Source organism: Alexandromys fortis, unplaced genomic scaffold (assembly GCF_014885135.2).
Source record: "Alexandromys fortis isolate MF-2015 unplaced genomic scaffold, M_Fortis_MF-2015_v1.1 scaffold_45, whole genome shotgun sequence".
NCBI classification, from domain to species: Eukaryota; Metazoa; Chordata; class Mammalia; order Rodentia; family Cricetidae; genus Alexandromys; species Alexandromys fortis.
The window spans coordinates 5,241,839-5,258,154 of record NW_026067926.1 but is presented as its reverse complement, the minus strand read 5'-3'; the positions used below and the strand labels follow the sequence as shown (position 1 = coordinate 5,258,154).

The 16,316-nt window shown below is 40.2% G+C and overlaps 1 protein-coding gene across 2 annotated transcripts in view; it reads left to right on the top strand.

The window, feature by feature from the left end:
- The window catches only part of LOC126502371 (phospholipid-transporting ATPase ABCA3-like), a 91,353-nt gene that overhangs the window by 26,656 nt on the left and 48,381 nt on the right, over nt 1-16,316 (top strand). For both annotated transcript variants that reach the window (XM_050143317.1, XM_050143316.1), the window contains 3 exons: nt 1,118-1,299; nt 7,274-7,405; nt 11,357-11,486. In XM_050143317.1, coding sequence (XP_049999274.1) covers nt 1,118-1,299; nt 7,274-7,405; nt 11,357-11,486 — 444 coding nt within the window. The remainder of the gene's footprint in view (nt 1-1,117; nt 1,300-7,273; nt 7,406-11,356; nt 11,487-16,316) is intronic.

Genomic DNA, 16,316 nt, shown 5'->3' with positions numbered 1-16,316 from the left:
ATTCCATTGAATTCTTCATCTGGCATATCACACACTTCGATATCTTTGGAACCTGTTACTAGTTATTCACTTTAAGGAGTTAAGGAGTGCACTGTCTCATATTTTCATTTTTCTTGTGTTTGTTCAGTGCAGCTTTTACTTTTACCCAGCAGTAACTTCCAGTCTCCTACATGCTAGCCTGGAAAACATAAGTTGAACCTTGTTTCTTCTTACTGACGAGTAGAAGTTTATATGTATTCTTGATTGTTGTCATGATGATTTGCCTTAGAGAACTGGGGTACTGCTGTCTTGCAACACAGATATTTGTATTAATGGTTCTATGATTTTGTGTGATTGTTTACATCCCTGTAACTTTTAGTTGGACTTGGCTAGAAGTCTCCTTCCATTACTGTTTGCTCCCTTTTCCTCCTGGGCAACCTAAATGTAAGGGCATCCCCAAATAACAACTCAACAGCATTGGCAAGGGCAATTTCTTCCTTAGTTAATCTCAAAGCCGCTGGGAATGGTGGGGGTCTCTACAAACACTGTGGCCAGCACATTGTTGATATGCAAGAGGCAAGATGGAAGTCTGGTTCAACAAGACTCAGTAGTCAGTGTTGGTTCAAACTTCAAAAATCTGACCCTGGCTAGTTTATTTTAGGCAAACTGAAACACAGCAAATTTGGAATATAATTTCCTGGTGATAATGAACTCAATTCCCTGTTCATAAAAAGCTTAAGACATGACTACATTGAAGCTGTTGTAAAGTACAAGTGCCATCTTCCATATTCCAGGATAGTTTCTGTAGGTTAACTAAGAAAGCAGACAATGCTCATGATACGGGTGTGGGGGAAGAGAGTGCTATAGATTGACTGAGATAGACAGTCTCAAGACAAGGGTCCGAGGGAGCCAGTGTGGGCTAGCCATAGAGATAGCGCACAGGGCACCATGCTATTCACCATTTCCATTCCTAGCTTTTTGGGAGAAAAATAGGTTATATATCTGCTTCTTTGAAGAGTCAATACTGCATGTTTAACATTCCTGGTTTTCCTTGTGTTTATCTATGAACCCGAGGACCTACATGTTTGCTTCAGCCATTGTGGGACATCTGAAATAACTGTCTTCCATTTTGTTTCAGGGCATGGTGCTCAGTGGTACAACATCGCTACAAAAATAAATGCCGATGATGACTTAACTTTGGCTCATATAATAGGAATGTTTTTATTTACTGCTTTTCTGTATGGCATTGTGGCCTGGTACATAGATGCTGTCTTTCCAGGGAAGTATGGTATACCTAAGCCCTGGAACTTTTTCCTGCAGGTGAGTGCACCTTCACACACGTTGTTTAGAACCCCTAGTCCTTCTGTAGCTAGTTTGCAAAGAATAAGCAGGATTAAGTTAACAGTCTCTTCCTGGGGGCTGTGGTCTAGATCTCCTGTTCCAGCAACAAACAACTGAGAGGAACAAGTTAAAGATTGATTCAGGCTTCAGTCTGCAGTCCCATAGCCATGTCGCTTTGAGATGAGGAGAGGCAGAGCCTGACAGAACAAAGCTGCTCATCTCAGAGGTCAAGAAACAGAGCCGGGATGTCTTTGCTGGTGGGATCTTGCCCTCTTCACCTTTATTCTGTCAGTGCCTGGGTTACTGGGTGTTGCTGCGCATAGTCAAGATTGTTTCTTCGCCTTAGTTATTTTTCTCTGGAAAACCTCTCAGAGACATACTCAGAAATGTGTTTTACTGAGTACCTTGGCAAATCTCAAGGTAATTAAGTAGACAATGAAGATTAGCCACCACAATTCCTCATTCTTGCTGCACTATAACTCTGTTGTTTGCCATATGTATTTATGGAATGAAATTATTTTCTGCAAAGAAATCCCGTCTGAATGGATACATGGTAATATCTGTAGACCCTAGTTAGGAGAGGACAAATTGTACCCATGTCTATTTTTAAATTTTTATTGATATAAATAAAGCCTGCATATTTATGGACAGTGGTATATAATTTTAATATACACATATGATGGATATTTGATTAAATCAGGTTAATTGCCATTTGCATTATCATTTCTTTGTTTTGAAAAACTTTGAATTCCTCTCTTTTAGTCCTGTAGAAGATACATTAATAGATTACTGTAAATTATAGTCACCCTACCATGCTCTAGAACAGTAGGTCATATTCCCTCTAAGTTCATTTTTCCCATTTTCTCCCTCCATTGCCTAGCCTGTAGTGACTCATTTCTAAGAAATCAGCATTTTTTAGCTTCCACAAATGCATGGGAACATCATATATATGACATCTCATATATATATATATCTATCGATCTATATATATATTAATACATATGTCTTCCTGTATATGGGTTATTTTGTTTAACGTTATTTCCTTCAGATACACATGTCATGTAGTAAGATCAGCGGGCTGCATTCCTGCCGCCCCAGCTCCCCATCGCCTGGCTAGCTTATGCCCCGAAATAATTACACAGAAATAGTATTCTTTTAAACACTGCCTGGCCCATTGGTTATAACCTCTTATTGGCTATCTCTTACATATTGATCAAACCCATTTCTAATATCCGTATTGCCACTTGAGTGTGGCTTACTGGGATGAGTCTAACAGGCATCCATCTCGGAGAGGAGAGTCATGGCGACTGACTGACTCGGCTTCTTTCTCCTGGCATCCTGTTCTGTCTACTCCGCCTACCTCATTTTCTGTCCTATCAGGGCCAAGGCAGTTTCTTTATTAACCAATGAAAGTAACACCTAGACCCTCCTCCATCAATGTCAAGGTAAGCAAATGGCACAGTCTTCTTTTATGATCAAACCATATTTCATTTGCATGAGTATGCCCTATTTTCTATGTCATTCATCCATCAAATCTGCGTCTTGGCAACTGAGAATGATGTTGCGGTAAACATTGTGTGTCCGCCCAGCCACGGAGTTGCTGTTTGTATCTTTGTTCTTATGATGAACTTCTGTGCCGTTTTACTTAATGGATGTACTAATTTAGATTCCCACTAGCAGTGCGTGAGCATCCTTTCCACATTCAGGCTGCGTTTGTGTGTTTGTGTTTATGCTAATAGTCATGTGACTGTGTGTGATGAAATATCCTTGCGATTTTGATCTGTCCTCCTGTAGTGATTTTGAGTAATTTTTACTTGCTGGCCCTTTGTATGTCTTTTGAGAAATACCTATTCATATAATTTGCCATTTTGAGATTGCATGGCATTTGTTTTTCTCAATATTGAGAGGTTTCAGTTGCCCCTATCTTCTGAAAACACTGCTTTTGGACAACTGGTTTAAAGATACTTTCTCCCATTTCACAGGTATGCTTTGCTGTGTTGGCCGTCACACCTGCTTGCAGATGACTCTTGGCTCAGCGTGATTCCATTGGGCTGATTTTGCTTTTGTTGTTGTGCTGTGGGAATCTTATTATAAAAAAAAAGTATCGCCTATCCTGATGTCTTAAAGCATCACCCCATTTTTCTTCTAGTAGTTTTAGGTGTTTGATCTCATATGTGCTGAAAGATTGGTATCTGACCTCTTTCTGTACACAGATATCCAGTTTTCTCAACAACATTTACTGAAGAGACTTTTAAAATTCAATACATTTTTAATATTTGATACCTTTGTCAAAAACTAACTTCCTATACATATATGGGATTATATTTGGATTCTATGTTGTGTTCCATTCATCTGTGTATGTTGTTGTTCCAGCTTACCCTGGTTAGATACCATAACTTTACAATACAGGGAAAGACAAGAAATGTTGATTTTATGGTCAGATGTGTGTGTGTGTCCATGCACACATATAAGCACATGCATATAGTCCAGTGGAAGATGTTCAGTGTCTTCCTCTGTCACTTTCCACCTTACTCCTTTGAGACAGGGCCTCTCACTGAACCTGGAAGGAGGCTGATGACCAACAAGCCCTGTGTTTTAGTATCTTATTTAATTTCTTCAGAATTTCAAAATTTTGTTATAGAAGTCTGGTATTTGATTAAATTTACCACAGGCACTTTTTGTAGCTATTGTTATTATTGTTGTGATTATTTTCTTGATTTCTATTTATTACAATTAGTTTGTTTTTAGTATCTTTAAAAGTCTCTTCGTTTCTGTGGGTTAACTGGTGAAGCTCATTAGATTTTTTCAGTTATTGCCTGCAAACTGAAACCATCTGACTCCTCCTCCCCTATTTGGGTGACCTTTATTTATTTCTCTAACTTAATTGCATGGCTAAAACTTCCACTACTGTACTAAATAAGAATGGTAAAAATATGAACACCCTTGTTCCAGATGTTAGAGGAAACACTTTCAATCTTCTCCAATTTGAGATGATGTTGGCTGTGGACTTATAATAGTATTTAATGTGTTGAGTAAATTCTTACCACACTTTATTTTTTTGAGCATTTTTATAATGAAGATATTCTGATTTTTGCCAAACACATTTTCTGTCTCTGTTGGGATGATGCTGTATTTTATTTTTATTTTTTTGCACTATACAATTTTCTCTACTCCTGTCCCTTCCACCACATTCTCCTTCTACCCTCTCCTGTGACCCCCACACTCCCAATTTATTCAAGAGATCTTGTTGTTTTCTCCTTCCTTTGTCCATCCATGTATGTCTTTCATAGGGCCCTCTTTGTTGTCTAGGTTCTCTGAGGTTGTGAATTGTAGGTTGTTTTTTTCTTTGCTTTATGTCTAAAAGCCACTTGTGAGCGAGTACATATTATATTTGTCTCTCTGGGTCTGAGTTACCTCACTTCAGATGTTTTTTCTCTAGATCCATCCATTTGCCTGCAAATTTCAATATGTCAATTTTTTTACCACTTTATAGTACTCCATTGTGTAAATGTACTGACTTTTCTTTATCCATTCTTTGATTGAAGGCCATCTACATTGTTTCCAGGTTCTGGTTATTATAACACTAATTTGAACATAGTTGTGTAAATGTCCATGTGGTATGACTGAGCATCCTTTGGGTATATACCCAAAAGTGATATTGCCATGTCTTGAGGTAGATTGTTTCCTAATTTTCTGAGAAATTACCATACTGATTTCCAAAGGAACTGTATAAGTTTGCACTCCCACCAGCAATGAAGGAGTATTTTCTTTACTCCACATCCTCTTCATCAGTGTTTTGATCTTGGCCATTCTTACAGGTGTAAGATGGAATCTCAGAGTTGTTTTGATTTGCATTTCTCTAATGCCTAAGGATGTTGAACATTTCCTTAAGTGTCTTTCAATCATTTTAGATTCCTCTGTTGAGAGTTATATGTTTAGGTCTGTACTCCATTTTTTATTGGATTATTTGTTCTTTTGATAACCAATTTCTTGAGCTCTTTGTATATTTTGGAGACCAGTCCTCTGTCTGATGTGGGGTTGGTGAAGATCTTTTCCCATTCTATAGACTGCTGTTTTATCTTGTTGACCATATTCTTGGTTTTATAGAAGCTTTTCAGTTTCAGGAGGTCGCATTTATTAATTGTTTCTCTCAGAGTCTGTGCTACTGGGGTTCTATTTAGGAAGTGGTCTCCTGTGCCAGTGCATTCAAGTGTACTTCCCACTTTCCCTTTTCTGAGGTTCACCGTGCAGTGTGGTTAGTTTTATGTTGAGATCTTTGATCTGTTTGGACTTGAGTTTTGTGCATGGCAATAGATATGGATCTATTTGCATTTTTCCACATGTTGGCATTCAGTTATGCCAAGACCATTTGTTGAAGATGTTTTCTTTTTTCCATTTTGTATTTTTAGCTTCTTTGCCAAAAATCAGGTGTTCGTAGGTGTGTGGATTGATATCTGTGTCTTCGATTCAATTCCATTGCTCCTTCTGTCTGTTTTTACGCCAATACCAGGCTGTTTTCATTACTGTAGCTCTATAGTAGAGTTTGAAGTCAGGGCTGGTGATATCTCCAACCATACAGGATTGTTTTGGCAATCCTGGTTTTTTTTTTCCCCATATGAAGTTGAGTATTGTTCTTTTGAGCTCTGTGCAGAATTTTCTTGGGCATTGCATTGAATCTATAGATTGCTTTTGCTAAGATTGCCATTTTTACTATGTTAATTCTACCTACCCAAGAGCATGGGAAATCTTTTTATTTTCTGTTGTCTTCTTCAATTTCTTTCTTCAAAGATTTAAATCTCTTGTCATACAGGTCTTTCATTTGTTTAGTTAGAGTTACCCAGAGATATTTTATATTATTTGTGACTATCATGAAGGGTGATCAGAGATGCTATATGTTTTAAGGATCAAAACTTAATAACTTTGTTAAATATATAATTAAGTGGAGCAGGCTTTCCTCTATAAATATTTAAATTGTAAGGAAGACAGGGACTACACAGTACAGTATGTTGTCCTTCTTGGTTTTGAACTGAGACACCATGGACTTGCCTTTCATTGTTTGTATAACTATAGCATGAGTCCTAATTGTTCTTAATAATAAAAACTTAGAGTCAGATATTAGAGGTGAAATCTGAAAGATCAGAGAAGCAAAGTGGCCAACCACTAGAGAGTTCTTATCTCTACCAGTACTCAGACCAAAAGGGCGGTCCTGTCTTCAGACTGACTGCTGCTCAGACTGCACCGAGCTTATGTCTCCTCCCACCTTATATTCCTCTCTCCACTGAGTCATACACTCCTGTCTCCACCTCCCTAGTGCTGGGATTACCTTTGTGTGAGCTGTTTCTCTTTTAACCCGGATCAATTTCGTGTAGCCCAGGGTGGCCTTGAACTAACAAAGGTCCAACTGTCCCCCACATCCTGAGATTAAAGGTGTGAGCCACCACTGCCTGGCCTCTAGTGGCTTAACTCTGCACTTTGATCTCCAGGCAAGCTTTAATTGTTAAAACACAAACAAAATATCACCACATATAACATCAGTAAAACGGACAGTTTAGGGGGAAAATCAAAGTGGTTTAATATTTATGAAAATTATTTTATCCATACAGACTCACTGAGAAGTTGTAGGATATCCACAATGAATAGATCAACCGTGCTAGAAAGATCTGACTCAGAGTGAGGCAGCGCTGCTCACTAGGCACTTCTGAGGCAACTTCGTTGACTTTCTTTTGAAAAGCTGAGCTTTAAGCACAATATGTGTTCTGTGGTTGTATCTAGAAATTCATAGTACAGACAGACAATTTGCTTCACATCATAAAGTCAGTTATTGTAACTCTCTTCAAAACTAGAGTGAAATGAGCCCGAGAACTTTGAAATCTTTAGAGCACTTAACTTTCCAATGTTATTATTATTACTCCATTGTATTCCAATATTATTATTTTGGCTGTTGTTATTTTAGAAAACCTACTGGTTTGGAGAACCATCCTCAAGCAAGGAAGAGAGCCAAGTCACTGACCTACCCACAAATGATTTTGTTGAGCCTGAACCTGTTGGCTTAGTGGCTGGCATCCAGATTCAACATTTGTACAAGGTATTTATTCAACAGGTTTTTGTTTCTTGATAGGAGATTATCTATGAAGATTAAATGTTTGACAAAGCCATAACTCTACAACCATGCCAATTAAGAGTCTTTTAGTAAGATAAACTTTAAGTGTATAGAAGAGAATCACGCGTCTGTGTGCTTGCCTGGGCATCGCGGCACTGGTTTGTCATCCCAGCCCTTTGTGGAGGGGGAGGCTGGAGCAGAGAAATAGTGAATTTAACTACCTTGGATTTCATAATGAAAGTCTGTCTCTAAACATACTGTTATTTCTCTCCTCCATATAGCTAATAACGGTATCCTCCAAGATCCTCCATGGTGGAGTCAAGATGCAGCATTTATCAGATAGTTGAAAATTATGCCCTGATTTGTTTTACAAGTTAGAATTTATACTGTTTGCACTATTTTATGTCAAAATATTGGCAAAAAAGAATTGTTAGGCTTTTGTTCATTTCTGATTCTGAAAGAGTGTATTTTTTTTTTTCCAGGAAACTCATACCTGCTGACATTCCCTTGCCTCCCAAAGAACTATTCCAACTTAATTTGGATGTCTAATTTCATAATTTGTGGCAATTGAATTTTTTTCAGAGTTTCTGCTATTTGCCGGGTTAAGGGCCAGTGGAGGACTGGTCATGTGGCTCCTTTCCCCCACTGAGCTGCCCCCACCTTCTGCTTTGATGACATTAGCACAGGTGTCAAGCAGCCTTTCCGCTGGTTCTCTTTGGGTATTTACTAACATCATTTAGTAGCCATTTTCCTACTATGGTAGTGCTATAGCAAAGGAGGTACATTGTGCTCTTTCTGTTGTCTCTCTTCTCTTCAGCTTTCTTTGCCTGCAGAATTGCCCCAGCATGCTCCTTGATTGTTTGAGTGGTTCATTCAGAATCATGCTGACACACAGCTCTGCTGTTACGGTAGTTCATTTTCCCAGCTCTCTCCTCGAGCTTGCATACGGAGTGTCATGAGTGTTCAGCTGATCCACGGCCCTTTTCTGTAGCATTGATTGTTTACTCAAGACATTCAACAATTGGCTTCTGAGAATTCATTGTTTTCTAGAAGATGATTGGTGTTAGGGATACAGAAATGAGCACATCAGATAACTAGACATCTGTCAAATCAACAAGGAACAGATTATTTACAATACTCACGGATGATAAGCCTTCTAAGCTGAATTTAGAAGGTCTGTGTATTTTCCTCCTCTGAAGCCATGTGCTTATTATAACCATGGACTGAGCACCCCCCCCACACACACACAAAAGAAGTCTACTAGAATAATGAGATGCATATAAAGGTTTTTTGGGAGGGTGGGAAGAGAGGGAATCATAGCTGCTGGTATGAGAGATTCAAAGCTTGGAGGATCTAGACAGATGGCCAGTCATTTAGTGATCTGTATGGCTGCCTATGAGGTGCTATGGCTCTAAAAGGAAGCATGAAATCTCTATTCTTGGGGTACTCTAAAAACAAAGTCAATTTTGGAGCTTGGAAATAAAATAGACTAAAGAAATAATTCCAAACCCTAAGACAAAAGAAACTGAAGAAATTTAGATCTGCATGACAGTCTATAAAGAAGCAAGAGGGCCGGCTCGAGCAGAAATGAGCTGGAGGTGAACTAACAAAACCCCCAAATCTGTCTTTGCTCTGTTGGGTCCCAGATCAGATGGAAGTGACACCTCTTCTCTGTGTATTTAATCAAGTATAGGGTTGCTCTCCGTTGGACAATAACAGCTATCACATAGCCATGCTTTTCTCCTACCAAGTCTATTGAACAACTGCAAACGTGTTAGACATGTGAAGAAGCATGAAGTAGTGACCATAACTAACAGTGAACATCTACAGCAGAAGAGCTTTAACAGGAACATGCTAGAGATGTTAGGATTAGTAGGCACAGATTTAAAAATAATAATCAGTATATTAAAGAAAATAATTTTAAAATAATAAAAATAGAAAAATAGTAAGACTATGAACATAGAAACAGACTAGTCAGTGAATATATAAACAACTGAAGCCCATAATTTATTTATATGACCCCATAAGCATACTGTGTTCAGCAAATTCAGAAAGCAAGTACATATGGAATGCTTTCAAAAGATGCCATAAGCCCATCATGATGCAATCTCACCATAAACTAAACTCATAGTGTTGTTCTCACCAGAGTGGGGAAAACAGTAAAAGATGAATAATTAGAAAGCCCAAAATGTCAAAGAAAAGAATATAATTCTTATTGTCCTTGTTTGTCTCCCAGAAGATCCCGTATTTTGGACTTAGGACTTGGAGAAATTAAGTTGTAATGGACCTGGAAGCCTCCTCTCTCAGGACTAGGTCTCATCCTATCAGAAACTGCTGTGAAGCTGTCTAGAAAGAAAAGCAATAATAAGTCCTACCCAGCTTAGAGCCTGTGAGCCGTGGGTGGCCAGCCCCCATCTGCGTAACTACAGTGCACCCTAGTAATACCTTATACGTGGTACTCGGGGGACATTGTGGAAAAGCCGGAGGGAAAATTGTAAAAAACCAGAGGACGAATGTCTGCTGTGAGGTAGTATCTTCTAGACATCAAGGGGAAGTTTCATCTTGGACTAGCAGCACTATGGGAGGAAGGGAGATGACTTAGGAGGGAGGGAGAATATGAATGTACTTCAGTGTGTCTACAGAACAGAGAGGTCAGATGAAAGATTTTTAGATAGGGCTTTAAGGACCTTGGTTCAGGGCAGGAGCTAATGTCTAGGTGTTTTTAGCAAGAGTTCATGTCTCAGTGTTTGGTGAAAACCTTAAATAGCACCGTGAGTGCCTGGAATTGCTGAAGGTCGGGGTCAGCTTCACGCCTGCAGCAGAAAGTCTGCAGTTCTGTGTGTCACACAGCACCAAGGCAGGCTGGAGTTCAAGTTAGGATGGAGAGAGAAAGCAGAAACTGTGGGGGCCGCAGATGGCTTTAAAGCTGTGAGTGACCCAAAGCCCACCCAGTTATCCCCTCTCAATGGGCTGATGGCACACATTGGATTTTTATTTTTGTTTAAGACACCACTTAAAAGAAAATGGCAGTTCACAAATTCAGGGGAAAAAGTTTAACTTAAGGCAACCAAAGTGACTTAAATGGAGAGCAGAGTGGATGTTCACCGAGGTGACAAGCGGTCCACGTGCAGTTTGCTCTCTTATCCCAAGCCCTGCTTCTTTCAGGCGCTGGTGGAGAACGGTGTGTCCAATTAGTCCTCGCAAGTTCCTGTCCACTGTTAGACATACGGTTTGCACGGTGCCTGCTCCCATGTGCCAGCTGCTAAAATGCCTTTCTTCCTTGTTAAGAATCTGACATATTTACAGGAGCGTGGCTCTAAGCTCTACTTGTACCATTGTATATATGCACACGTTTTCCCGTTCTCCGATAACAGTTTTCTGTCATGGGGGAAGGTCCTGTGTATGGCGTCTTCACAGCTACCCTCAGAGCGCATGCGACACCAGTTCTCAGTAAACGGTTCCCACCCATTACTAACTGATGACTTCTTAGTGTGACAGAGATGTCTGAGGCCCGTCAGCCCCACATTTTGGAATGTGTAGCTAGGCAAATAGTTGTGTAGCTCATGCAGATAAGATCATAGGCGACAGTGTTCTCTTTAGGTGCAACAAGTAGAGTCTGGAGTGGCTACAAGCTGGTAAAATGCAGTGGGACTTTCAGCAGATCATTCTGAAAACATTGGAGAAGGACTGACTGGGGCTGACTGGGGCTGACTGGGGCTGACTGGGGCTGATTGAGGCTGGATGGGGTTCTATCAGCTTTAAGACTGGAACAGAGCAACAACGGGAGACTTGTAAGCATTGTTTGTTAATTGAATCTCATTTTGTTTTTTTCCTCCAACCTTGAGATTAATGGCACTTTTCTCCAACTCTGAATAATTACTGAGTCCTGGTTTACAGGTGACAGTAATCAAATTAGTCCTTGTTTTCCCTTTACAGAAATTCACATTAAAAGGTAGTACCGTGATGGCAGTACAAGACTTATCTTTGAACCTGTACGAGGGGCAGATCACCGTTCTTCTGGGACATAATGGGGCAGGAAAGACCACCACCTTATCGATCCTCACAGGTGTGTATCTGGGGTCGCACTGGGGACAAGCTCAGTGGACCAAGGGTCAAGTGTGAGGATTCTGCTGACATTTCTGAAGCCAACATCACTGTAGTGCAGCTAGTTAATCCACTCAGTTTGTAAGGTGCAATCATACAGTCGGGTCAGCGCTTATTCCTGTGTCTCGGACACATCCAGCTCCCTATCTTTTGAGTGCCATTCTGAATGATCGTCCCAAGTCCCCACGTTTTTGCCTCACTTCCTGTTGCCCTCTCCACACTGCAGGAAACCACTGCTGTTTTCCTGGCCTGCGTGACTCTCACTGTGAATGCACACTATGAATACATACTAATTTTCTGAGAATATTTCAAACACAGCTAAATTGAAGTTTTTGAATTCGAATGTCCCTATATGTGTCACCCCTATCCTACCATTGCAACATTTTTACTTTACTTTTATGTACCTATTAACCCATTTAAAATACTTCAAAGTTAATTTTAGACATTAAATATTCTTTTTATTATTTAACTTAGAAATTTTCTTTTGATAAATATATTTTGTAATGTTTAAAATTTATTTGCTGAATTTTGACATATGTACACATCTGTGTAGTCCAACAGATGTATCTTAAGATGCATAGAAAATTCTCTAATTTCTCAAATAATCTGCTTAAAAATAAACTCCATTCTTATTTATTTTGTGTGTCTGGGGTCTGGGGAGAGGCAATTTGTGCCACAGCACACACATAGAGATCAGAGGACAACCCTAGCATCTCTCTCTCCTCCCCATGGGGCTGAGAATTAAACTTGGGCTGGCAGGTGTAGCAACAAGTGCCTTTACCCAGTGAACCATCCCACCAGCCTAAGAATTCCACTTTTAATTCATTTCTACCAATACATGTCATATGAACCAATAACTATGTTTATTCCATAAATATAGATTATTAATATGCAAAGTATTGGGATAGAAACCCAAAGTGAATGGATAGGCCTAAAGTCCATACCTACAGGGGTTTTATATTGGATGGGAATTCTGATCTGTTACGAACTGGGGGACTTCAGCTCCAGGTTCTTTTCAAGTAATATCTATGAGGACTCTGTGCCCTTTTCCCCAGAGAGCGATGAGTGACCAGACCAAGCAAGAGAATTGTTTTTATAATGATTCTTTACTAGCAACTTTAATATCCAATGCATCAATGGGGATTACAATCTTAATAGGCATGGGGGATTGATAATGGGCAACACACAGGCACTTCAGTATCACAATTATTAATCCTACTAATCCTAATACATAAGACCAATTCATAACCTTAATCTAACTTATCACTTATCCATAAAACACTCCTTAACCATAATACAACTTATCCATTACTTATCTATAAAACACTTCTTAACCTTAATTTATCCATTAACATTTCCTAATCTTATCAATTATCCGTAAGATATCTCTTAACATGTCACACACTAAACATATGTATTAACACGTCTATGCTCTTCTCTTAACCTCTCATACACGCATGAAATAGCATCATACGACCTGGTATTCCCTGGATTAAAAAGGGCTTTTTGAATTTCTTCAGGCTGGACACCTGACTGCACTGGGGGCTGGGTAGCAAGGATTGACTCTTGACCCCGTAGTCTGCGCTCAGGAGATAAGGTTCCGATGTCCTGTTCCAGGCTGGTATCTGGTGCTGGATCAGTCCTTGACCATGTAGTCTATGGCCTGGTGCTAGTCTATCTCAGAATGTAGGGCCTTTGGACTCGGCTTTTCGGGTGACCGAGTCTCGGGAGACAAGGCTTTTAGTTCTCTACTCTCGAGATAGCAAAGTGTTCTGTCTGCTTTTGAGTCCGAAGACGAAGCTTTGCTCTTGGGATGGCAAAGCATTCTGAAAGGCAGAGTATCTTGTCTGTTCTCGGGAGACAGACCTTCAATGTCCACTCTCAGGGAATGAGGCTTTGCATTCAGGATGCAAGGCGTTAAATGTCTGTTTTCGGGAGACAGAGCATTAAATGTTTATGCAAGGCGTTTAATATTGCTGCTTTTCAGGAGGCAGGCTTGGAGGATCTATCTTTCCACGGAGGCCTGATGCCAAAGCCATTGTGAGAAGTGAGATAACTGTCCTGTTTCTGCCCTCTCTTTTATGTCAGTTCAAAATTGGCCCTCGTTTGATCCTTCCGATAACCAGATGTCCTAGGTTATCAGTATCAACTGGCCACAGAAGGGTGGGGGTCCCTCTTGTGTGGCAAGATTATTTCGTTACCACGGTTGCTGGGTGCAGCCCCCCCCCATATGGCAGGGTCAGATGGGTGTGGCAACCTTCAAGCGGGCAAATGTTCTCTTAATATTTCACCATAGTAATTTTCCACACCACACACAAGAAAAAAATGCTTTTACATTACACCAAGTTGCATTTATTCTTATTCTGTAAATTTCCTGTTCTATCTACAGTACATATTCCCCTTTATTTATTCATTCAGAGGAATCTGTTTCAATGCTCATTACAGATGTGTAGACAGGAGTTTTATAATGTGGCTTGAGAAACAGATAGATCTCAAAGGAAGGGTTCTACCCTGGCAATCTTGACTAATTCCTGCTTAGGGAAGTGGTTTGGTGGGAATGAAATCTGAGTCTGGGGAAAGATGGCAAAAACTATAAACAGAAAGAGTGAGGTGCATTAAAAGGACAAACAGAGCCTGGGAACAAGAGCATGAGGCTGCCACGTGACCAGAGAAGAGGAAAAGAATGAGGACTGGTAGAAAGAACAGGCCAGGCCTGAAATCTCTAGCGCATGCCAGGTGGGTTGGGCTTCTGTGACAGTGACTGAGGCAGACTGAATGTTGTCGAATCTCCCCTGAACCTCAGTTGGAAAACCTCTGCTTAAGGGCACTCTTTCTGAACTAGTATCACATGGCTGTGAAGGAGTCACTGTCATGCTTGACAGCAGGGTCGGACTGCCTGCCACTCACAGAACACACTCATGTATTACATGCGCATGACAAGTGTGCACAAAGATTTGTCTTTGTCCCAGAACCTGTCCTTGTTGCTTTATAAGGCAGAGATTTTCAAATGTCCTTAAGGACAATCCAGTGGCTAGTGCCTTGTGAGGGCGAGGCAGAGTGGAAGGGGACGCACAAGAGAGCTGGTGGTGCAACAGTGGCGGCGGAAGAGGAGCCAATACCGCCACAAGCCACTGCAGCATTGTTAAACCAAGGGGTCAGTGTGGTGGAATATTATTTTAAGATTTGTTACATTCATTTATGCTGTGGAATATGTGTTTAATAATGCAAAGATGCATTGCATTCTTTCATGTTGCACTTGTTTAGCTCTGTGAAGCTGTGTTACTTTGCCTGCCTAAAACACCTGTCTTTTAAGAGAGCTGAATGGCCGATAGCTAGGCTGCAGAGAGAAATGTGTGGGACTACCAGGCATAGAGAATAAATAGAAAAGAAGGAGAGGAGGAAGAAGTGAGAGAAGGAAAAGGAGAGGAAGACACCAGAGGCTGCCACCCAGCCACCCAGCCAGCCATGGAGTAAGAAGTAAAGAAAGTGAAATAGTGTGGAGAAAGGTAGAAACCCAGAGGCATAAAGAAGGTGGGAGAGTTTAATATAAGAAAAGCTAGGAAGAAACAAATCAAGCTATGCCTGGGCATTTATAAATAAGAGTAAAACTTCATATGTTTATTTGGGAGCTTGGTGATGGGTCCCCAAAGAGTAAAATAAAAAACAACAACAGACCAGTTTCTTCTTGAGCTTCTATTGGAGGCATGCTTTTCTAAAGATCTTTATGGCCTAGCGTCATTGACTTTAGGCTTCTATACCTAAATAAATCTGGCTTTAGCCACCAAGTTTGTGATAATTTGTTACACCAGTCATGAAGCAAATACACTTGTTGACTCTGGATGCAAGAGGCACCTCTTTGTGCCCATATCCTCACAAATTCCCTTAACTGGTCATGCCTAACTGCCTCTCCTCACACTTTAGATATTTCTACTCATCTATGAAAGCCCAGCTCCAAGGTGGTCTCCACATCTCCTCACTGGTAACTGTTAACTCTAGCCTGTTTGGTAACCAGTGTGCCCCAGTGACTCGAATGATCCCTCACAGAATGCTCAGCAGACGCATGCAGGGCTTATTAACCACAGATCACCTTTGTTCATTCCTTTACTTCCATCATTAGATCCAAATTACTTGAGCCAAGGATCACAAATTGTTAACTTCTCTAAATGGTGGTATTTTTTTTTTTTAGGTAAGTTTGGCAGAAGTCACCATTTCAAGCATACAGTTAAGTGGCTTTGGTACATTCATACTCTTGTGTAGCAGTTGCCCTAAAGAAAGCCTCTAACTCTCAGCCGTCACTTTCTGATTAATGTCCCATCTTTCCAGCCACTGACTGTCACCAGTTTGATTTCAGCACCCGTGGACTTGACTAATATGTAGCCATTGTGTGAGGATTTGAATGACTGTCACATGACCTTTCCTTTTACTTCAAAGGAGACCTTTGCAGATTTCGTGCAGGGAAGGTTATTATTTTCAGACTCACGCTGTACTGGTTATGTGGAGATAACTTTGAAGGAGAGTCTGGATGGATATAGCCAAGGAAAAGAAGCAACTTAGAGTTATATCAGTCAATGAATAGATAAAGAAAATATGATACAAAAGGAATACTATTTAGCCATAAAAAGAATGGAAGCTCTGTCTTTTGTGACAATGTAGACAGAAATGGAAAAATCAAATGAAACACAGAAAGACAAGACAAAAACTGTACAGTTAAATTTGCATATAGAATAAAAATTGTTACCGTAGAAGTTGAGAGTAGAATTGTGATCACGTGAGTGTGGAGGAGAATGGGAAG